Source organism: Lutra lutra, chromosome 12 (genome assembly GCF_902655055.1).
Source record: "Lutra lutra chromosome 12, mLutLut1.2, whole genome shotgun sequence".
Taxonomy (NCBI): domain Eukaryota; kingdom Metazoa; phylum Chordata; class Mammalia; order Carnivora; family Mustelidae; genus Lutra; species Lutra lutra.
In genome coordinates, this window is record NC_062289.1 from 68,732,478 (window position 1) to 68,756,394 (window position 23,917).

At 39.7% G+C, this 23,917-nt stretch overlaps 1 gene segment (V, D, J or C); it reads right to left on the reverse strand.

Annotated features, from left to right (window-relative positions):
* Nucleotides 1-1,257: 1,257 nt before the first annotated feature.
* Nucleotides 1,258-23,845, reverse strand: LOC125081784 (immunoglobulin lambda variable 1-40-like). The segment is given in 3 exon segments: nucleotides 1,258-1,431; nucleotides 23,288-23,610; nucleotides 23,723-23,845. Coding segments are annotated over 3 exon segments (558 nt in total).
* Nucleotides 23,846-23,917: the final 72 nt, after the last annotated feature.

Below are 23,917 nucleotides of genomic sequence, written 5' to 3' on the forward strand. Positions count from 1 at the left end.
ATGAAGTAACACAGAAAAACTAGCAAATACATCCATCTAACCAGGAGGAGAAATCAGAGGGTGGAAATGAAAAGCCAAAGAAAAGTATCCAGTCTCTCTTAAAATGAGGTGGCCAACTTGAGAGAGGAGAATTCAAAAAATCAATGTGAGCATAACCATAAAACATCAATTCATATTTCCCATAGTGGGGACCTTCACACCTGTTCACCAAACTGCAAGGGGCTCGGTTCACAGAGTGACAGTTGAAATGGAAGGAAGGGTGTGTGTCATAAGGTCACCATGGTGATACGTCATGATAGAATTTTTAGAGTGAAGGCAGCTCTGCACACTATGGGTTGATGGAGGGGGTGGGTCAGGGATGGTTTGATGGATGGTGGGCATTAAAGAGGGCACTTGTTGTGATCAGCACTGAGTGTTGTATGTTGGTGATGAATCACTGAATTCTACTCCAGAAACAAATACTGCACTGTAATTTAACTAAAAATAAATAAAATAAATAGATAAATAAATAATAAAATAAAATAATTAAAAAATACTCATGGAGGGGGCACATAGGAGACCTAAATTTTCACTTTACATCTTCTATTCTGTAAAACTTTTATTAATAAGACATTGTTTCAAAATGTCTTTCCAGGGGAGCTTGGGTGGCTCAATTGTTTAAGTATCAGCCATCAGCTCAGTTCCTTCTCCTGGAGTCTAGGGATCTAACCCAGTATCAACCTCCCTGCTCAGTGGGGTGTCTACTGCTCCCTATACCCCTCATCCCACTCCTGTGGTCCCTCTCACTCTCTCAAATAAGCAAAACCCTTAAAAAATCCTTTCTACAGGGCTCCTGCCCCCATGAAGTCCCTCTTTTCCTTCCACGAGCCCCTTGGAGCAAGGATGGCAATTCCTAATGTTGTCTCAGGGGCAGACTGCCTGAGCCACAAGGTATGGATGCAAAAATATCTCCCTCATTTTCCAATAATTTTCATTAATTTTATTTTGAAGTTTCCTTTTATGCTGGGGCCAGAAAAATATTCTTCAAAAACAGTGGATTTCTCCTGTATTTCAGATTTTAAAGGCATTTCATGCATTGACCTCTCTCTCCTCTGCTCTCCATCCTTAGTTTCCGGTCTGCAATGAAGGTAGTTCTATGTGAACAGTGGATCCTCCCCAACACTGAATGGGGCCTCCCATGGCGTGCATGCAGGTCATAGGGCTAGGCTACTCTTGCACACAGGAGGTGTCTTTACACGACTCATAAGTTGAGGCAGGTCACAGCTGGGCAGAAATCTCTTGGCTGCTGAGGTCAATATGTGCACTCTGTGTGTTTGGACCCAAATCCTCTCTGCTGGTTTCATCCCGTGTCCATCCACTCACTTGAGCTGGCATGCAGGGGGCCACATCATTGTAAGCCCCTGTGGAACTGGCCATATGCTGTGTGGTCTCCTGGAAAGTGAAAATTCAGAACCCCTTCAGCAAAACACCGGAAGTAATAGGCAGTTCCAGGCAGTAAATACAACGTGTTTTACTTTAAAATATTTTATGGCTTAAAAAACATAATAGGATTGAAAAAAAAAAAAACAAACAGGAGTAACAGCATAAATTTACACATTACAAAACAATCTTTTTGCTTCTTTAGGTAATGCAGTCATACCATTTTACCCAATGATATCTACACTGATCATTTTCCAACAGTTATATAAAGCTTTATTAATTATGTCATTAAAATGTATACTTTTAAGAATTTAATTTTTGAATAATATTATCAACTAATCTCTGTTATGTTGGCAAATGTCATATAACAACTGATTTTAGTTTATGGCTTTGAGAGGATTTTTCTCTTGGTGGTGATGTGTATACAGATAAAGATATTAAGAGTATCTTATAGTCTATGATGGATGACAGTGGATGGATTTCTGATGTTCTGTCAAAATGGACATTTTATTTATGACTCTTAGAGCTGATTATTTTGAAACACATTTTGTAAAAAGATTTAATTATAATCAAATCAATATCAAGAATCCAAATTTAACATGCAGTGTGCTTTGGCATTTTAGCATTTCCTCTGATGTTTGCCATAAGCTGATGATGTATAAATAGCCAAAGTAGGCTTTTTATTTGTACATAATTCCTGTCAATCATGAAACAAATGCTGTAAAGCCCCTGAAACTTCAATTTGGGTAACAAGGGACTAATCCTAATTATTCTGGGGATGATACACAATAAAAATTTAGCCCACTGGGAGATAACTGAAACAGATCACCTGGGCATAATTCAGAACCAGTTAATCTCCGGCTGCTCTCTGGGAGAGTGGTGACTGAGTCCCCATCTGAGGAACACATGCAGGGTAATTGGGGTACAACCTAGTTCATAACTGAGGTAGCCAGTAGGGGAGAGGATGTCTCCTGCCTAGGAAACAACTCATGGGTGGAATCAGGAGGATAAGAAAGTTTGAGGAGGTGGGAAGGGGAAGAAAACTGTAGGATGTGTATAATGCTTAGTGGAACTCAGGGTGCAGAGTCAATCCAAATCCACAAGAATGCTGTCATGACTCTCAGACTTCCATGACATGAGGTTCTATGACAATTCAAGTCCTCCCCAACCACATGCCACACACACATCTGAATGATACTGATATTTACAATGGTCTCCAGGAAAACAGGAGGACAAACATTAGCCAAATCTTCTTGATGGCTAGATAGAGCCTTTGGACAATTGGGGACAATTTTGAATGTATTTGAAAGATACAATGTGGATTTACAATGACTGCAAGCTTTACATCATGTCTTAGAATCTCTGCATGCATTCTTGTTTGTTTCCCATAAAGTGTAAGGCTTATCAACATAATATTTGAAGAAACATCAATGGACAGAAATAGTTATTCAGATATATTCCAAAATAGTTCTTTGACTCTTAGGATGAATTAAATAAATCTATACCGCAAAAAAAATCATACAAAAACAAAGCATCAAACAGCACTGCTCTAAAATTGTACTTACAATAAGTTAAAAAGTTTTTAAGTTGGAGGAGGGATACAACACAACAAAACTCTGTCTAACGGTGTAATTTCAATGGTTAGATATTGTCACTATCATCTAGAGGGCTTTGGTCATAACATTCAGTATAGGATTTTTAAGACTTCTTTTTTTTTTTAAAGATTTTATTTAGTTATTTGACAGACAGAGATCACAAGTAGGCAGAGAGGCAAGCAGAGAGAGAGAGGAAGGGAAGCAGGCAGAGAGCCCGATGTGGGGCTCGATCCCAGGACCCTAAGACCATGACATGAGCCGAAGGCAGAGGCTTAGCCCACTGAGCCACCCAGGTGCCCCTAAGACTTCTTTTAAACAGATACTCACCTATATTTTTATGTTGAATGCCATAGATGTGACCTAACACTCTCACATGACTGCATGAAGAGTTTCATCTGAGATCCGAGTTCTGTTGACCCCGGGATCATCAGTCATGAGCATGTCCTGAGAATATTCAAAAGAATAGGATGCAGTGACTGACTAAAGTGACAATTGCATTCAGAGACCTCCAAAAATCCACTCTTCTAAAAAAGCAACAAAGGAAACTGGCAAAAATCACTCCCATCCATATTTTCAGAGCTCTGACAATGAACTAGAACTTGCAGCAGTAGAAGGGATGTCAACTCCAGGAAACAAAACCCCCAAAACAGTGGAATCACAGTTACAAACATGAGATTTCTGTGGTTGAATCTTGCCCTGGTCTCAGTCCCAGCCCTGCAGGTCTCCAGGGCAGTTTAGAAAACTAAGCGCCACTTTCACATTGAAAGTGAACAATGTGGCAGCTGTTGGAGGGAGCACAGCAGGGCTGGAGTGGCTCAATGCCTCCCTTCCTTTTTTTTTTTTTTTTTAAAGATTTTTTTTCTTTTTTCTTTTTTTTTTAATTTTTTATTTTTTCAGCATAACAGTATTCATTATTTTTGCACCACACCCAGTGCTCCATGCAATCCGTGCCCTCTACAATACCCACCACCTGGTGCCCCCAACCTCCCACCCCCCACCCCTTCAAAATTCTCAGATCGTTTTTCAGAGTCCATAGTCTCTCATGGTTCACCTCCCCTTCCAATTTTCAATGCCTCCCTTCTAAGAGCTAGATCTCTTGTGGGCCCATCTGATGGGTCTCCATGACCCATATATTCAATGGTCTATATTTAATCTGACTTGGAACCTGCCCAGAATAAAAAGCCTTTCCCTGGCAAATTGGCAAAAAAATGACGTAAAACAACAACAACAACAACAAAATACAGATAGTGTTCAACCTGTCGTTAACAGGAGAGACAACAATTGGATCAAACAATAGATTAAGAAAAACCATAAAAGACGATCTGAGCAGTTAGGTTTCCACAGGGGCTTGGAGAAACTCCTACTTCTCAGGAATCTGGAATGTGTACCAGTGCAGAGCTGTGTGGATGCTCAGGAGAGACCTGGGAAGGTTGCACGCTGGCCCCTCTGGCTGACAAGCAGGCAGGCAGGGTTGCACCAGAATTATCAGCACAAGCAGACAGGCAGGGTTTCACCAGAATTATCAGCTGCCAGCTCAGTGTGGAAGACACAGCCCCACATGCCTGCAGAGCCCTCATGATAGGCTGAGCCACTCCTGAATTCCAGGCTACTTATTTAGTCTCTACTCAGCCACTGGGGACCACCCAGCTGCCAAGCAGGGCCTACAGTAGTCACCCATGAGTGAGATTACAGGCTTGGAAAAGTAGTTCAGAAGTGTCATTCCCAAGAAAAGAACAATGATTAAAAAAAAAAAAAAACAGTAACAACAAACCTGGGAAAGCATAGGAATCTGATTTCCAGGGTTGCCATGTTCTATTATCTTAAGCCCAGTATCTACTCCTTTGCCCCTGGGATGATGATGATGATAATAGATCTCCAAGGGAAAAAAGGAAGTCTGGCTATGTACAGAAAAGTATTGGCAAGGCAGGACTGAGATTGCTTTCTTTTTATTTTATCTTTTAAGATTTTATTTATTTGACAGACAGATATTACAAGTAGGCAGAGAGGTAGGTAGAGAGAGAGAAAGGAAGTGAGATTGCTTTCTTGACCTAGGCCTGCCTGGTAGATGGCTGACAGCAAAGTCCAGCTGTAGGAGGGGCTCTTCTCCCTGTGAAAGAACTAAGAAATTAGCTGACTTTGCCTTTTTCTAGCTTTTGGAATTTTCTGGAAACTCAGGGCTTCCCTTGGCCTACACCTGTTGTGCCGCCATCATTGTCATTCCCTGGCCTCCCCTCCCTTTTCTTTGTGTCCAAACCTACCTGCTCCTGAAAGGACAATAGCCACTGGAGTTGGCCCCACCCTCATCCAGTGTAACTGTAGCTCAACTAGATTATCTCTGCAAAGACCTACTTTCTAAACAAGAACATGCTTATAGCTACTGTGGCCTACAGCTCTCATATATAAATTGGGGTGACAACTTACATCTGGAAAAGGACTGAACAGTGGATTGGATGGGAAGAAAACAGAACCAGCAAATCTGAAGATAGTTCACCTGACATTCAGTCTTGTGAACAGCAAATTTTAAAAAAACTAAGAGCAGGGGAGGCAAATGAACAGAGTCCCAGAGACCTGTGTCCTACTACTAAGCATCCCAACACAGGAACCAAAACAGTTCCCAGAAAAATAAAAGACAGAGATAATGAGAATACATGAAGGAATAATAGCCCAATTCTCACCACATTTCACGCAAAACATTCATCTCAAAATTTAAGAAGTTCAACAAAGATGAAGTAGGATAAATCCATCGCATAGTAAAATGGTTCAAAGCCAAAGACAAAAGCAGAATCATGGAATCAGCAAGAAAAGGATCTCATCATGTACCAAGCCTCCTTAATAAGGTGAATGACTAATTTTCAATCAGAAACCACAGAGGCAGCATGGTGACACATGAACGCTTCTGCAAGAGAAAATTTGTCAAGCAATAAATGAGCATCTAGCACAGACATGCTTCAGAAACGAGGACATACCAAGACATTCCCTGATAAACAAAACCTGAGAGAACCCCTTGCTGTCACCTGCAAGAAATATTAGGGAGAATCTTTCAAGATGAAAGGAAAAGACAACAGAGTAACTCAATTCTCCATGGAGAAATAGTCACAGAGATGACTATATAAGCAAGTCTAAATTCACACATGCATAAAATGCATATGGAATAAACACATAACATAACATTCTTCTCATTTACAAGAAAACCGATGAACTAATGAAACATTGAACATTATATCAAAAACCAATGATTAATTATATTTTAATTGACTTTAAAGGAAAAAAAAATATTTTCTTCTCATTTACAAGAAGACTACAATAAGTCAATATAAATTGGTGTTGATCACCTCACAATGTCAAAATGCTGAAATGTAGTATATAGGGCAACGTTGGGGAAAGGAAGGGCCATCAGTCAACTAAAGTTTCTGTATGCCTTGGAAACTAATCTGATATTAATCCAATGAAATTTTATAAACAAAGAGGTAACTCTAATGCCCAGGAAAGCTATAAAGAATATAAGCCAGAATATAGAGGAAAGGAAACAGTATTGGGATTTAGTTACTACTCTGGGACATAACATCAAGAAAAGCAGTGGACACCTGGGTGGCTTAGTGGTTTAAAACCTCTGTCATGAGCTCAGGTCATGATCCCAGGGTCCTGGGATCAAGCCCTACATCAGGATCTCTGCTCCATGGGGAGCCTGCTTCTTCCTTTCTCTCTGCCTGCTGTTCTACATACTTGTAATCTCTGTCTGTCAAATAAATAAATAAATTAATTAATTACTTAATTAAAATTAAATATTTTAAAAAAGAAAAGAAAAGCAGTATTGGAGGCATATGGGAAATATATATATATATATATATATATATATATATATATATAATATGAAAAAACTTTATTTATATTTATTTATATTATTTATATATTTATATATTTATTTATTATATATTTATTTGTTTATATATGTTATTTATTACATATATATATATTTCCCACATGTCTTCATTATTGCTTTTCTTTTCTTTTTTAAAAATATCGTATTTAGGGGAGGAGTCAAGATGGTGGAGAAGTAGCAGGCTGAGACTACTTCAGGTAGCGGGGGATCAGCTAGATAGCTTATCTGAGGATTGCAAACACCTACAAATCCAACAGGAGATCGAAGAGAAGAAACAGCAATTCTAGAAACAGAAAATCAACCACTTTCTGAAAGGTAGGACTGGCGGAGAAATAAATCCAGAGCGACTGGAAGATAGAACACGGGGGGGAGGGGCCGGCTCCCGGCAAGCGGCGGAGCAATGGAGCACAAAATTAGGACTTTTAAGTCTGTTCCGCTGAGGGACATCGCTCCGGAGGCTTAACGGGGGTAAATCCCACGCAGGGTCAGCATGGCCTCAGGTCCCGCAGGGTCACAGAAGGATCGGGGGTGTCTGAGTGTCGCAGAGCTTACAGGTATTAGAACGGGGAAGCTGGCTACACAGACAGAGCTGAGGAATGAGCTCACAGCTCGGGGTTACCTTGAATGGGTCGCAGGCTCAGTCAGCTCAGAGTGCGGCCGGAGGCCAGGGTGACGGGAGTAACTGGGCACTGTTCTCTGAGGGCGCACTGAGGAGTGGGGCCCCGGGCACTCGGCTCCTCCGGGCTGGAGACCGGGAGGCCGCCACCTTCATTCCCATCCTCCGGAACTCTATGGAAAGTGCTCAGGGAACAAAAGCTCCTGAAAGCACACCTGAGCAGATTACTCAGAGCAGCCTCGGGTAAAGGCGGTGCAGCTCTGCCTGTGGCAAAGACACTTGAGAATCACTACAACAGGCCCGTCCCCCAGAAGATCAACAAGAAATCCAGCCAGGACCAAGTTCACCTACCAAGGAGTGCAGTTTCAATACCAAGGAGAAGAGCGGAATTCCAGAGGAGGAGAAAGCAAAGCACGGAACTCATGGCTTTCATCCCAGGATTCTTTAGCCATGCAGTTAATTTAATTTTTTTTTCTTTTTCAATTTTTTTTCTCTTCTTCTGCTAAACTTTTTAAACTTTTACCCTTTTCTTTTTTAAGGTTTTTTAACTAGTTTATCTAATATATATATATATATATATATATATATATATATATATATATATATATTTCTTTTTATAGGTTTTCTTTATTGGTTTTCTTTTTTATTGTTTCTTTTTTTTTTTCTTTCTGAACCTCTTTTTATCCCCTTTCTCCCCCCTCACGATTTGGGATCTCTTCTGATTTGGCTAAAGCACATTTCCCTGGGGTTGTTGCCACCCTTTTAGTATTTTATTGCTCCTTCATATACTCTTAACTGGACAAAATGACAAGGCAGAAAAATTCACCACAAAAAAAAGAACAAGAGGCAGTACCATAGACTAGGGACCTAATCAATACAGACATTGGTAATATGTCAAATATAGAGTTCAGAATGACGATTCTCAAGGTTCTAGCCGGGCTCGAAAAAGGCATGGAAGATATTAGAGAAACCCTCTTGGGACATATAAAAGCCCTTTCTGGAGAAATAAAAGAACTAAAATCGAACCAAGTTGAAATAAAAAAAGCTATTAATGAGGTGCAAACAAAAATGGAGGCTCTGACTGCTAGGATAAATGAGGCAGAAGAAAGAATTAGCAATATAGAAGAACAAATGACAGAGAATAAAGAAGCTGAGCAAAAGAGGGACAAACAGCTACTGGACCACGAGTGGAGAATTCAAGAGATAAGTGACACCATAAGACGAAACAACATTAGAATAATTGGGATTCCAGAGGAAGAGGAAACGGAGAGGGGAGCAGAAGGTATATTGGAGAGAATTATTGGAGAGAATTTCCTCAATATGGCAAAGGGAACAAACATCAAAATCCAGGAGGTTCAGAGAACCCCCCTCAAAATCAATAAGAAGAGGTCCACACCCCATCACCTAATAGTAAAATTTACAAGTCTTAGTGACAAAGAGAAGATACTGAAAGCAGCCTGGGAAAGAAGTATGTAACATACAATGGTAAAAATATTAGATTGGCAGAAGACTTAACCTCAGAGACCTGGTAGGCCAGAAGGAGCTGGCATGATATATTCAGAGTACTAAACGAGAAAAACATGCAACCAAGAATACTATATCCAGCTAGGCTATCATTGAAAATAGAAGGAGAGATTAAAAGCTTCCAGGACAAACAAAAACTGAAAGAATTTGCAAATACCAAACTAGCTCTACAGGAAATATTGAAAGCGGTCCTCTAAGCAAAGAGAGACCCTAAAAGTAGTAGATCAGAAAGAAACAGAGACAATATACAATAACAGTCACCTTTCAGGCAATACAATGCCACTAAATTCATATCTCTCAATACTTACCCTGAATGTTAATGGGCTCAATGCCCCAATCAAAAGACACAGGGTATCAGAATGGATAAAAAAACAAAACCCATCTATATGTTGCCAACAAGAAACTCATCTTAAACCCGAAGACACCTCCAGGTTTAAAGTGAGGGGGTGGAAAAGAATTTACCATGCTAATGGACATCAGAAGAAAGCAGGAGTGGCAATCATTATAGCAGATCAATTAGATTTTAAGCCAAAGACTATAATAAGAGATGAGGAAGGACACTATACCATACTCAAAGGAACTGTCCAACAAGAAGATCTAACAATTTTAAATATCTATGTCCCTAACGTGGGAGCAGCCAACTATATAAACCAATTAATAACAAAATCAAAGAAACACATCGACAAGAATACAATAATAGTAGGGGATTTTAACACTCCCCTCACTGAAATGGACAGATCATCCAAGCAAAAGATCAACAAGGAAATCAAGGCCTTAAATGACACACTGGACCAGATGGACATCACAGATATATTCAGAACATTTCATCCGAAAGCAACAGAATACACATTCTTCTCTAGTGCACATGGAACATTCTCCAGAATAGATCACATTCTTGGTCCTAAATCAGGTCTCAACAGTTATCAAAAGATTGGAATCATTCCCTACATATTTTCCGACCACAGTGCTCTGAAGCTAGAACTCAATAACAAGAGGAAATTTGGAAAAAACCCAAATACATGGAGACTAAACAGCATCCTTCTAAAGAATGAATGGGTCAACCAGGAAATTAAAGAAGAATTGAAAAAAAATTATGGAAACAAATGATAATGAAAACACAACGGTTCAGAATCTGTGGGATACAACAATGGCAGTCCTGAGAGGAAAATATATAGTGGTACAAGCCTTTATCAAGAAACAAGAAAGGTCTCAGCTACACAACCTAACCCTACACCTAAAGGAGCAGGAGAAAGAACAAGAAAGAAACCCTAAACCCAGCAGGAGAAGAGAAATCATAAAGATCAGAGCAGAAATCAATGAAATAGAAACCAAAAAAACAATAGAACAAATCAAAGAAACCAGGAGCTGGTTGTTGAAAGAATTAATAAGATTGATAAACCCCTGGCCAGACTTATCAAAAAGAAAAGAGAGAGGACCCAATTAAAATAAATCATGAGGGGCGCCTGGGTGGTTCAGTGGGTTAGGCCGCTGCCTTCCGCTCAGGTCATGATCTCAGGGTCCTGGGATCGAGTCCCGCATCGGGCTCTCTGCTCAGCAGGAGGCCTGCTTCCCTCTCTCTCTCTCTCTGCCTTCCTCTCCGTCTACTTGTGATCTCTCTCTGTCAAATAAATAAATAAAAAATCTTAAAATAAAAAAAATAAAATAAAATAAATCATGAATGAAAGAGGAGAGATCACAACGAACACCAAAGTAATACAGACAATTATAAGAACATACTATGCGGAACTCTACGCCAACAAATTTGACAATCTGGAAGAAATGGATGCATTCCTAGAGACATATAAACTACCACAACTGAACCAGGAAGAAATGGAAAGACTGAACAGACCCATAACCAGTAAGGAGATTGAAACAGTCATCAAAAATCTCCAAACAAACAAAAGCCCAAGGCTAGATGGCTTCCCGGGGGAATTCTACCAAACATTTAAAGAAGAACTAATTCCTATTCTCCTGAAACTGTTCCAAAAAATAGAAAGAGAAGGAAAACTTCCAAACTCATTTTATGAGGCCACCATCACCTTGATCCCAAAACCAGACAAGGATCCCATCAAAAAAGAGAACTACAGACCAATATCCTTGATGAACACAGATGCAAAAATTCTCGCCAAAATACTAGCCAATAGGATTCAACAGTACATTAAAATGATTATTCACCACGACCAAGTGGGATTTATTCCAGGGCTGCAAGGTTGGTTCAACATCCGCAAATCAATCAATGTGATACAACACATTAATAAAAGAAAGAACAAGAACCATATGATACTCTCCATAGATGCTGAAAAAGCATTTGACAAAGTACAGCATCCCTTCCTGATCAAAACTCTTCAAAGTGTAGGGATAGATGGCACATACCTCAATATTATCAAAGCCATCTATGAAGCACACGTCAAATATCATTCTCAATGGAGAAAAACTGAAAGCTTTTCTGCTAAGGTCAGGAACACGGCAGGGATGTCCGTTATCACCACTGCTATTCAACATAGTACTAGAAGTCCTAGCCTCAGCAATCAGAGAACAAAAGGAAATTAAAGGCATCCAAATCAGCAAAGAAGAAGTCAAACTATCACTCTTCGCAGATGATATGATACTATATGTGGAAAACCCAAAAGACTCCACTCCAAAACTGCTAGAACTTGTACAGGAATTCAGTAAAGTGTCAGGATATAAAACCAATGCACAGAAATCAGTTGCATTTCTCTACACCAACAACATGACAGAAGAAAGAGAAATGAAGGAGTCCATCCCATTTACAATTGCACCCAAAACTATAAGATACCTAGGAATAAACCTAACCAAAGAGACTAAGAATCTATACACAGAAAACTATAAATTACTCATGAAAGAAATTGAGGAAGACACAAAGCAATGGAAAAATGTTCCATGCTCCTGGATTGGAAGAATAAATATTGTGAAAATGTGTATGCTACCTAAAGCAATCTACTCATTTAATGCAATTCCTATCAAATTACCATCCATTTTTTTCAAAGAAATGGAACAGATAATCCTAAAATTATTTGGAACCAGAAAAGACCTCGAATAGCCAAAGGCATATTGAAAAAGAAAGCCAAAGTTGGTGGCATCACAATTCCGGACTTCAAGCTCTATTATAAATCTGTCACCATCAAAACAGCATGGTATTGGCACAAAAACAGACACATAGATCAATGGAACAGAATAGAGAGCCCAGAAATGGACCCTCAACTCTATGGTCAACTCATCTTCGACAAAGCAGGAAAGACTGTCCAATGGAAAAAAAGACAGCCTCTTCAATAAATGGTGTTGGGAAAATAGGACAGCCACATGCAGAAAAATGAAATTGGATCATTTCCTTACACCACACACGAAAATAGACTCAAAATGGATGAAGGATCTCAATGCGAGAAAGGAATCCATCAAAATCCTCGAGGAGAACACAGGCAGCAACCTCTTCGACCTCAGCCGCAGCAACATCTTCCTAGGAACATCACCAAAGGCAAGGGAAGCAAGGGCAAAAATGAACTTTTGGGATTTTATCAAGATCAAAAGCTTTTGCACAGCAAAGGAAACAGTTAACAAAACCAAAAGACAACTGACAGAATGGGAGAAGATATTTGCAAATGACATATCAGATAAAGGGCTAGTGTCCAAAATCTATAAAGAACTTAGCAAACTCAACACCCAAAGAACATATAATCCAATCAAGAAATGGGCAGAGGACATGAACAGACATTTCTGCAAAGAAGACATCCAGATGGCCAACAGACACATGAAAAAGTGCTCCACATCACCAGGCATCAGGGAAATACAGATCAAAACCACAATGGGATATCACCTCACACCAGTCAGAATGGCTCAAGTTAACAAGTCAGGAAAAGTCAGATGCTGGCAAGGATGCGGAGAAAGGGGAACCCTCCTACACTGTTGGTGGGAATGCAGGCTGGTGCAACCACTCTGGAAAACAGCATGGAGGTTCCTCAAAATGTTGAAAATAGAACTATCCTATGATCCAGTAATTCCACTGCTGGGTATTTACCCTAATGATACAAATGTAGTGATCTGAAGGGGCACATGCACCCGAATGTTTATAGCAGCAATGTCTACAATAGCCAAACTATGGAAAGAACCTAGATGTGCATCAACAGACGAATGGATAAAGAAGATGTGGTATATATACACAATGGAATACTATGCAGCCATCAAAAGAAATGAAATCTTGCCATTTGCGACGACGTGGATGGAACTAGAGGGTATCATGCTTAGCGAAATAATTCAATCGGAGAAAGACAACTATCATATGATCTCCCTGATATGAGGAAGAGGAGATGCAACATGGGGGTTTAAGGGGGTAGGAGAAGAATAAATGAAATAAGATGGGATTGGGAGGGAGACAAACCTTAAGTGACTCTTAATCTCACAAAACAAACTGAGGGTTGATGGGGGGAGGGGGGTTGGGAGAGGGGGGGTGAGGTTATGGACATTGGGGAGGGTATGTGCTATGGTGAGTGCTGTGAAGTGTGTAAACCTGGTGATTCACAGACCTGTACCCCTGGGGATAAAATTATATTATATGCTTATAGAAAAAAAGAATTCTAAAAAAAAATCATATTATATATATATATATATATATATATATATATATATATATATACACACACACACACACACACACACACACACACACACACACACATATATATATATATATATATATATATATAAAATGGAAAACAGACACATTTAAATGCTCCCTGAAAAGTAATTAATTTAAATTGACATGGATTACACCCTCCATTAAAAGGCAGAGACTGACAGATGGGATAAAATTCTGAACTCAATGCTGTCTACAAGAGTCAACCTTTACATCCAGGACACAAATAGGTTGAGGGTTAAATGATGGGAAAATAGGCTCCAAAAAGATTTTAATCTGACAAAGCAACTAGGCCAGTTTTGTTATGACATTTTTTACACAAGGAAGGAAAATTAATAGTAACAAAATAGGACCCTCTTCATGGAGATGATTATGGTCATTTTACACTTAATTAGAGGGCCCCAAAATACATGACCCAGAAAGAGTGAAATGAGGAAAGGTACAGAGTACATTACTCTCAGCAGTAATGGTTGGAGACATACATACTTGACTTCTGACAGTGTAGAGGCTGTTAGTTCTTGTTCTGCTCACATCAGCACCATGGAGTTGGCAGGAGAGGGGCTGTGGGGCAAGACTATATGGTGCAGGGCATGGAAACTGGGAGAGATTAAGTAATGTACCCAGGGTCACAGCAATGATGAAAGAGGGCTCTGGGGCAGAAGATACAGATGGTTCCCTAGTCAACCAAATATGGGGTTATGACCCACACACTGACCCAAGCCCACATAGATAAAGTCAAAATGGATAAAAGACCTCAACGTGAGACAGGAATCCATCAGAATCTTAGAAGAGAACATAGGCAGTAATCTCTTTGATATCAGCCACAGCAACTTCTTTCAAGATATGTCTCCAAATGCAAAGGAAACAAAAGCCAAAATAAACTTTTGGGACTTCATCAAAATCAAAAGCTTTGCACAGCAAAGGAAATAGTAAAGAAAACAAAGAGGCAACCCACAGAATGGGAGAAGATATTTTTAAAAGAGAGCCTCTTAACTAATGGTGTTTAGAAAATTGGACAGGCACATGCAGAAGAATGAAACTGGACCATTTCCTAACACCACACATAAAAATAGGCTCCAAATGGGTGAAACATCTTAGTGTGAGACTCTAATCTATCAAAATTTTTAAGGAGAACACATGCAACAACCTCCTTGCCCTCAAATGGTTCTGGGATCAAGTCAATGCTGACCTCATAAAATGTGTTTGCAGATTTCCACCCATCTCTATGTTTTGGAATAGTTTCAGAAGAATAGTTATGAATTCTTTAAATGTTTGGCAGAATTCCGCTGAGAATTATTCTGGCCCTGGGCTCTTTCTTCTTGGGGGATTTTTGATGACTGCTTCAATCTCCATACTGGTTTTGGGTCTGTTCAGGTTTTCCATTCCATCTTGGTTCAGCTTTGGTAGTTCATACGTCTCTAGGAATGCATCCATTTCTTCCAGATTGTCAAATTTGCTGGTGTATAGTTGCTCAAAATATGTTCTTATAATTGTTTTTATTTATTTGGTGTTGGTTTGATCTCTCCTCTTTCATTCATGATTTTTTTTTAATCTGGGTTCTTTCTCTCTCTCTCTCTCCTCTCTCTCTCTCTTTGTAAGTTTGGCCAGGATCCATTCATTCTTTAGTAGGATGCTCTTTTGTCTCCATGTATTTGAGTTTTTTCCAACTTTCCTCTTGTTGTTGAGTTCTAGTTTCAAAGCATTGTGGTCTGAAAAAAATGCAGAGAATTATACCAATCCTTTAGTACCAGTTGAGACCTGATTTGTGAACCAGGATGTCATCTATTCTTGAGAATGTTCCATGTGCAGTAGAGAAGAATGTGTATTCCGTTGCTTTGGGATGGAATGTTCTGAATATATCTGTGATGTCCATCTGGTCGAGTGTGTCATTTAAAGCCTTTATTTCCTTGTTGATCTTTTGCCTGGATGATCTGTCCATTTCAGTGAGGGGGGTGTTAAAATCCCCTACTATTATTGTATTATTGTTGATGCGTTTCTTTGATTTTTGTTATTAGTTGGTTTATATAGTTGGCTGCTCCTATGTTAGGGGCATAGATATTTAAAATTGTTAGACAACAACAATTAAATCTAAAACTAAAACTGTTAGACAACAACAACAAGAAGTTTTTGGACAAATCTTTGAGTATGATATAGTGTCCTTCCTCATCTCTTATTATAGTCTTGGCTTAAAATCTAATTTATCTGATATAAGAATTTCCACCCCAGCTCTCTTTTGATATCAATTAGCATGGTAAATTGTTTTCCACCCCCTCACTTTAATTCTGGAGGTGTCTTTGGTTCTAAAATGATTTCTTGTAGACAGCATATTTGTGTGTGTGTGTTTTTTTTTTTAATCCATTCTGATACCCTGTGTCTTTTGATTGGGGCATTTAGCCCATTTACATTTGGGGTTACTATTGAAATATATGAATTTAGTGCCATTGCATTGCCTGTAAGGTGACTGTTACTGTATATTGTCTCTGTTCCTTTCTGGTCTGTTACTTTTAGTTTCTCTTTGCTTAGCAGAAACCTTTCAATATTTCCTGTAGAGTTGGTTTGGAGTTTACAAATTCTTTTAGTTTTTGTTTGTCCTGGAAGCTTTTTTATCTCTCTTTTTTTTTTTTTTAAAGATTTTATTTATTTATTTGACAGAGAGAGATCACAAGTAGACGGAGAGGCAGGCAGAGAGAGAGAGAGAGGGAAGCAGGCTTCTTGCTGAGCAGAGAGCCCGATGTGGGACTCGATCCCAGGACCCTGAGATCATGACCTGAGCCGAAGGCAGTGGCTTAACCCACTGAGCCACCCAGGCCCCCCTTTATCTCTCCTTTTATTTTCAATGATAGCCTAGCTGGGTATAGTATTCTTGGCTGCATGTTTTTCTCATTTCTTGCTCTGAATATATCATGCCAGTTCTTTCTGGCCTGCCAGGTCTCTGTGGATAAGTCTGCTGCCAGTTTAATATTTTTACCATTGTATGTTACAGACTTTTTGTCCCGGGCTGCTTTCAGGATTTTCTCTTTATTGCCAGGACTTGTAAGTTTTACTATTAGGTGATGGGGTGTGAACCTATTCTTATAGATTTTGAGGGGGGATTCTCTGTGTCTCCTGGATTTTGATGTTTGTTTCCTTTGCCATATTAGGGAAATTATCTATAATAATTCTCTCAAATATACCTTCTGCCCCCCTCTTTCTTTCTTATTCTTCTTCCCAATTATTCTAATATTGTTTCATCTTATGGTATCACTTATCTCTCAAATTCTCCCCTCATTGTTCAGTAGTTGCTTATCTCTCTTTTGCTCAGCTTCTTTATTTTCCATCATTTTGTCTTCCATATCATTCTCTCTTCTGCCTCATTTACCCTAGGAGTAAGAGCCTCCATTTTTTATTGTACCTCAATAAGAGCTTTTTAAATTTCAGCTTGATTAGATTTTAGTTCTTTTATTTCTCCAGAAAGGCCTTTTATTTCTCCAGACAGGGTTTCTCTAATATCTTCCATGCCCTTTTCAAGCCCAGCTAGCACCTTGAGAATTGTCATTCGGAATTACAGATTTGACGTATTCTTGATGTTTGTATTGATTAGGTCCCTTGCTTTCAGTATGGCATCTTGTTCTTTTTGTGTGTGTGGTGAATTTTTCCACCTTATCATTTTATCCAGATAAGAATCTATGGATGAGAGAATAAAATACTAAAATGGTGGCAAAGACCACAGAAAAATATGCATTAACCAAATCAGAAGAGACCCCAAATCATGGGGAGAAGAAAGAGGGTAAAAAGAAGTTCAAATCCATCCATACATATGTTAGATTGGTGAATAGAACAGATCCACCCACTTGTCTTTGGGTGTGTTTTGGTCTCTTAGAAGAAACTACATCCCAAAGTTTTAAAGAGTGAAACACACACACACACATACACACACACACACACACACACACACACACACACAAAGGGTGAACACAATGAAGGGATGGAATATGTAAAGATGAAAATTTAAAAAAAAATCTAAAAAATGATTTGATAAGATAAGTTGGTTTGGAAAAGAAAGAAAAAGTAAGTGGAGAAAATGTGCTCAGTCTGGAGACTAGAACAAAGCCCTGTGCTAGATTTATGGTATATTTTGATCTATTAGAAGAAGTCATATCCCAAATTTTTTTAGATGAAAAAAACCCTATATGAATAAAAAAGTAAGATACAATGAAGTATAAAATATGAATATAACAATAAAAGTTCAAAACGATTTTAAGAAAGGTATTATTAAGATAAACTTGTTAATAATGTTAAAAGAGGAAAGAGTAAAAGTTAAAAAAATAGAATAAGAAAAAAAAATTAAAAACTTAGGGGCGCCTGGGTGGCTCAGTGGGTTAAGCCGCTGCCTTCGGCTCAGGTCATGATCTCAGGGTCCTGGGATCGAGCCCCGCATCAGGCTCTCTGCTCAGCGGGGAGCCTGCTTCCTCCTCTCTCTCTGCCTGCCTCTCTGCCTGCTTGTGATCTCTCTGTCAAAAAAATAAATAAAATCTTTAAAAAAAATTTAAAAACTTAATTAACTTTGCAACACTAAAGAATCATGGGGAGAAATCCATGAATTCCATGCTTTGCTTTCCCCTCCTCTGGAATTCTGTTCTCCTTGATCAGTGAGCTTGGTCTTGGCTGGATGTTCTCACTGATCTTCTGTGGGAGGGGCCTGCTGTAGTGATTCTCAAGTGTCTTTGCCCAAAGTGGAATTGCAGTGCCCTTGCAAGGGGCTGGGCTAAGTAATCTGCTCAGTTTCACTCTTGGGACCCTTTGTTCACTGAAAACTTTCCATAGAGCTCTGGAGGACGGGAATGAAAATAGCGGCCTCCCAGTCTCCTGCCTGGAGGAGCTGAGAGTTCAGGGCCCCACTCCTCAGTGCGCCCTTGGAGAAAAACCATCAATCATTCCCATCTCCCTAGTCTCCAGCTGCGCTTGGAGCTCACCTGGCCTGTGACTGATTGTTTCTGTCTCTGGCACACTGTCCCATTTGAAGTCTCCAAACCCAGAAGTTTCCTGCCTCCAGAGAAGGAAGGTGAGTCTTCCCGGATGTGCCACTTTTGGGGTACCTGCTCAAAGATTAGTGGCCTCATTGTGCCATGGATTACAGTTTAAGGTAACCCCAAGTTGAGAGCTCACTCCTCACTCTGTGTAGCCAGCTTCCCTGCTCTAATATGTGCAAGCTCTGCTACACTCAGACACCCCTGATCCTTCTGTGACCCATGGGGAACTAAGACCATACTGTCCTCATGATGGTTCCATCCACACTTATCCTCTGGAGTGATGTTCCTTAGTGGAGCAAACTTTTTAAAGTTCTGATTTTGTGCTCCATTGCTCCACCACTTGTCAGTAGCCAGTCCCTCCCCCCATGGTCTATCTTACCATTGCTTTGGATTCAATTCCCTGCATGTCCTACCTTTCAGAAAGTGGTGGATTTTCTGTTTCTAGAATTGCTTCTCTTCTTCTCTTTGATCTCCTGTTGGATTTGTAGGTGATAACCATCTAACTGAGTTCCTGTGACCTGATGTCATCTCAGCCAGCTACTCCTCCACCATCGTGACACCTCTCTCCTTTCCTGGAAGCTTTTTATCTCTCCTCTTATTTTCAATGACAGTCTAACTGGATATAGTATTCTTGGCTGCATATTTTTCTTGTTTAGTGCTCTGAATATACCATGCCAGTACTTTCTGGCCTGCCAGGTCTCTATGTGGGTAGGTCTGCTGCCAATCTAATATTTTTACTACTGATTGTTATAGTTCCAAGCTGCTTTTAGGATTTTCTCTTTGTCACTGACACTTGTAAGTTTTACTATTAAATGATGGCATGCTGACCTATTTTTATTGATTTTGAGGAGGGTTCTCTGTGCCTTCTGGATTTTGATGCTTGTTCCCTTCCTCAAATGAGGGAAATTCTCTACTATAATTTGCTCCAATATACCTTCTGCTCCTCCCTCTCTTTCTTCTTCTTCTGGGATCCTAATTATTCTAATATTGTTTCATCTTATGGTATCACTTATCTCTTGAATTCTCCTCGGGTGGCCTAGTAGTTGTTTGCCTTTCTTTCTTTCTTTCTTTCTTTCTTTCTTTCTTCTTTTGGTTATTTATTCTCCAACATTTGGTCTTTGATATTATTATTTGTCTTTCTGCCTCATTTATCCCTGCAGTAAGAGCTTCCATTTTTTATTGTACCTTCTTAGAAGAAACTAGGGTTAGATTTTAGTTCTTTTATTTCTGCAGAAAGGGATTCTCAAGTATCTTCTATGCTTTTTTTTTAAGTCTAGCTAGGATCTTGATAGTCATCATTTTGCACATTGGTTATGACATTTTACTAATGTTCATATTGATTAATTCCCTAGATATCAGTACTGTCTCTTGCTCTTTTTTCAAGGTGAGTTTTTCTGCCTTGTCACATTATCCAGATAAGAATAGATGAATGAGAGAATAAAATACTAAATGGATTGAAATGACCCCAGAAAAATACACAAGAACCAAGTCAGAAGATGTCCAAAACTTGGGTTAGAAGATAGGAGAAAGAAGAAAATTACACACACACACACACACACACACACACACACACACACACGATGAAGGGGTGGGATATGACTGTAAAGATGGAGACTTAAAAAGACTCTAAAAAAGGAATTGATAGGATAAGAAGTTGATTGAAAAAAGTAAAAAGAAAAAAAAGAAGAGAATGTAATTGGGCTGGAGACTAAAACAAAGCCATATGTTAGATTTTGTGTATATTTTGATCTGTTAGAAGAAACTGTATTCCAAAATTTTAGAGAAAAAACACACATGTGTATACAAAAATAAAATTAAATATGATGAAGGGACAGAATATGACTATAACAATGGAAATTAAAAGGAATTTTTAAAAAGCTACTGATAATGTAAAATATTTTAAAATATTAAAATAATCAAAATCAAAAGCTTCTGCACAGCAAAGGAAACAATCAACAAAACAAAGAGGGAACCCATGGAATGGGAGAAGATATTTGTAAATGACAGTACAGACAAAAGATTGATATCCAAGATCTATAAAGAACTCATCAAACTCAATGCACATAAAACAAATAATCATATCAAAAATGGGCAGAAGATATGAACAGACACTTCTCCAATGAAGACATACAAATGGCTCTCATACACATGAAAAAATGTTCATCATCACTAGCCATCAGAGAGCTGCAATTTAAAACCACATTGAGATACCATCTTACAGGAATTAGAATGGCCAAAATTAGCAAGTCTGGAAACAACATGTGTTAGAGAAGATGTGGAGAAAGGGAAACCCTCTTATACTGTTGGTGGGAATGCAAGCTGGTGCAGCCACTTTGGAGAACGGTGTGGAGATTCCTCAAGAAATGAAAAATAGAGCTTCCCTATGACCCTGAAATTGCACTACTGGGTATTTACCCCAAAGATACAGATGTAGCGAAAAGAAGGGCCATCTGTACCCCAATGTTCATAGCAGCAATGGTCACAGTCGCCAAACTGTGGAAAGAACCAAGATGCCCTTCAATGGACGAATGGATAAGGAAGATGTGGTCCATATACACTATGGAGTATTATGCCTCCATCAGAAAGGATGAATACCCAACTTTTGTAGCAACATGGGTGGGACTGGAAGAGATTATGCTGAGTGAAATAAGTCAAGCAGAGAGAGTCACTTATCATATGGTTTCACTTATTTGTGGAGCATAATAACATGGAGGACAAGGGGAGATGGAGAGAAGAAGGGAGTTAAGAGAAATTGGAAGGTGAGGTGAACCCTGAGAGACTATGGACTCTGAAAAACAATCTGAGTGGTTTGAAGTGGTGGGGGGTGGGAAGTTGGGGGAACCAGGTGGTGGGTATTAGAGAGGGCATGGATTGCATGGAACACTGGGTGTCGTGCCAATACAATGAATACTGTTATGCTGAAAAGAAGTAAAAAAAATTTTAAAAAATGATCTAAGATAAGGTCTATTAATAAAACAAAAAATGAAAATAAAATGGTATCACTAAGGCTTGTAAGTTCCTTTGACTAAGCTGAATCAAAGCCTAATTAAAACCACATAAAAATGAAACAAACAGATACTCTTACTGTGATAACACAATCTCTTCCACATACATAAAATGCACTTCCATTGTGAGGAAATTAGCTAATGGGGTGGCTAGAGGGAGGACATTGCTACAACTTCAGGAACAGGGAAATGTGATCTAATTTTTATTATTCAACATCTTTCTGCAAGTATTTGACAATGGAAGTGAATAAGAAAATTACTGGTTCTATCTCAGTAATGATGGGAATAGACTTGGAGTTATTTCAAAAGACCCAAATATATTATTCCCCATAGATACTCAGGAGCTCGTGCTACCGGGATGGAAGAAATTACCCCAGTGAGCAAAAAGGTGACTGATGTAAGTCATTCAGTAAGACATTCTTACTGAAGACTATTAAGAGGACTATATACATATGAATACTTCTAGAAATAGGTAATAGACCAGGAATGGAAATACTGGATTCCCCAGATGATGTACAAGAGTGACATCATCACTCTGGACCTGCTACACCTTGTCCATTCACTTCAGTGCAAAGAGACTCTGTGCCCAAACATAGTGGTTTAGATAAACTTTCTGTGTCTTTGATACAATTTGTGTAGGAAGGGGCCACTGTGAGTATCTTTAAGTACAGTGTGAAAGAGAGCCCTTCACTCCTAGGTGGTTCCCCTGCATGGAACATGGACCCATGTTGGCAAAAGCAGGTATAGCAGTAGGATGCCTGGGTGGCTTCGGTTAAGCCTCTGCCTTCAGCTCAAGTCTGATCTCAGGGTCCTGGGATCCAGCCCTGCACTGGATTCTCTGCTTGGCAGTGAGCCTGCTTCCCGCTCCCCCCGCCCCACTTGTGATCTCTCTTTCTCTCTCTCTCTCTGTCAAATAAATAAATAAAATCTTAAAAAACAAAACAAACAAACAAATCAAAACAAAACAAAAAACAGGGATAGCAGAAGCAGAAAACACAGTCTGGCCTGTGGACCTCCCCCTCCCAGCAGATGAGAAAGGGGTTCTGGCCTCAGTTCTCATTGATCAGGGACTTGGATGAGCCCGGACATGCTGTCTCAAGAAAAGAAATGATAAATGGCCTCATTTTTAGACCTCGGCCCTGTGATGATCTGGGAGCCAGTTTTGCCAGGCATGGAATCAGTGATTGATCAGGATCCTCAGAGGGTCTAACCATCAGATAGATGAAGTTCTGGTCTATCATTCATGGGAAGTGTTGGTACCAAGACACATACTGAACAGGGCTGATGTGTCCTGACTCAGACATAACTGAATTCTATAACTCTGTTTCTACCCTGAGTTGTCATGGACTCTCTCATCAGGAGAGGTTGCCCCTGGAACTGAGGAATTTGTGCTTACTTTAGGAAATCACAGAATATTTTGCTCCTAGGGACAGGCTTCAAGGAAAAGATAAATAAGAGAATGTGGAAAGACTTTGTAGATAAATTCCTTGAGGTGGGTCTCAGACCCCAGTTTATATTAAAAAAAAAAAAAAAGGAGTACCGAGCTGCATAGGGAGCCCCATTGCTGTGGGAAAGCAGGTTTTTGTCTCACTTCCCTACAGGCCTGGAGCACTGTGTGAGCATTGAGGCTAAGTTCATAGGTCTGACAGTAATAATCAGCCTTATCTTCAGCCTGGAGCCCAGTGATGGTCAGAGAACCTGAGTTACCAGCATTGGAACCAGAAAATCGGTCAGGGATACCTGAGGGTCGATTGCTACCAGCATATATGAGGAGTTTAGGAGCTTTTCCTGGGAGTTGTTGGTACCAGTTCACACCTAACACACTGTTATATGAGCTTCCAGAGCAGGTGATGGTTGCCTTCTGGCCCAGGGCCCCAGAAACTGAAGGTGGCTGAGTTAGCACAGCCCAGGACCCTGGAAGGGGGAGAGACACAAAGTCAGTGATGATCAGTTCTGAAGACAAGAGGAGGAAATAGTTCCCATGTATCCTCCCAGGGCTTCTTCCCCCGTCCCTGCATCCAGTCACCTGTGCAGTGAATGAGGAGGGTAAAGAAGAGAGGGTACCAGACCATTGTGGAGACCATCATCAATTCTGCCTTCTGTGACCTCGCGGCTGAGCAGAACCTCCCCTAATCTCTCCTTTCCCTTTTTCATCCTCTGAGAGAGGGAGGGAGCAAACATGCAAATGAAACTCACTGCTTTCTGACCTCTCATAGACTCT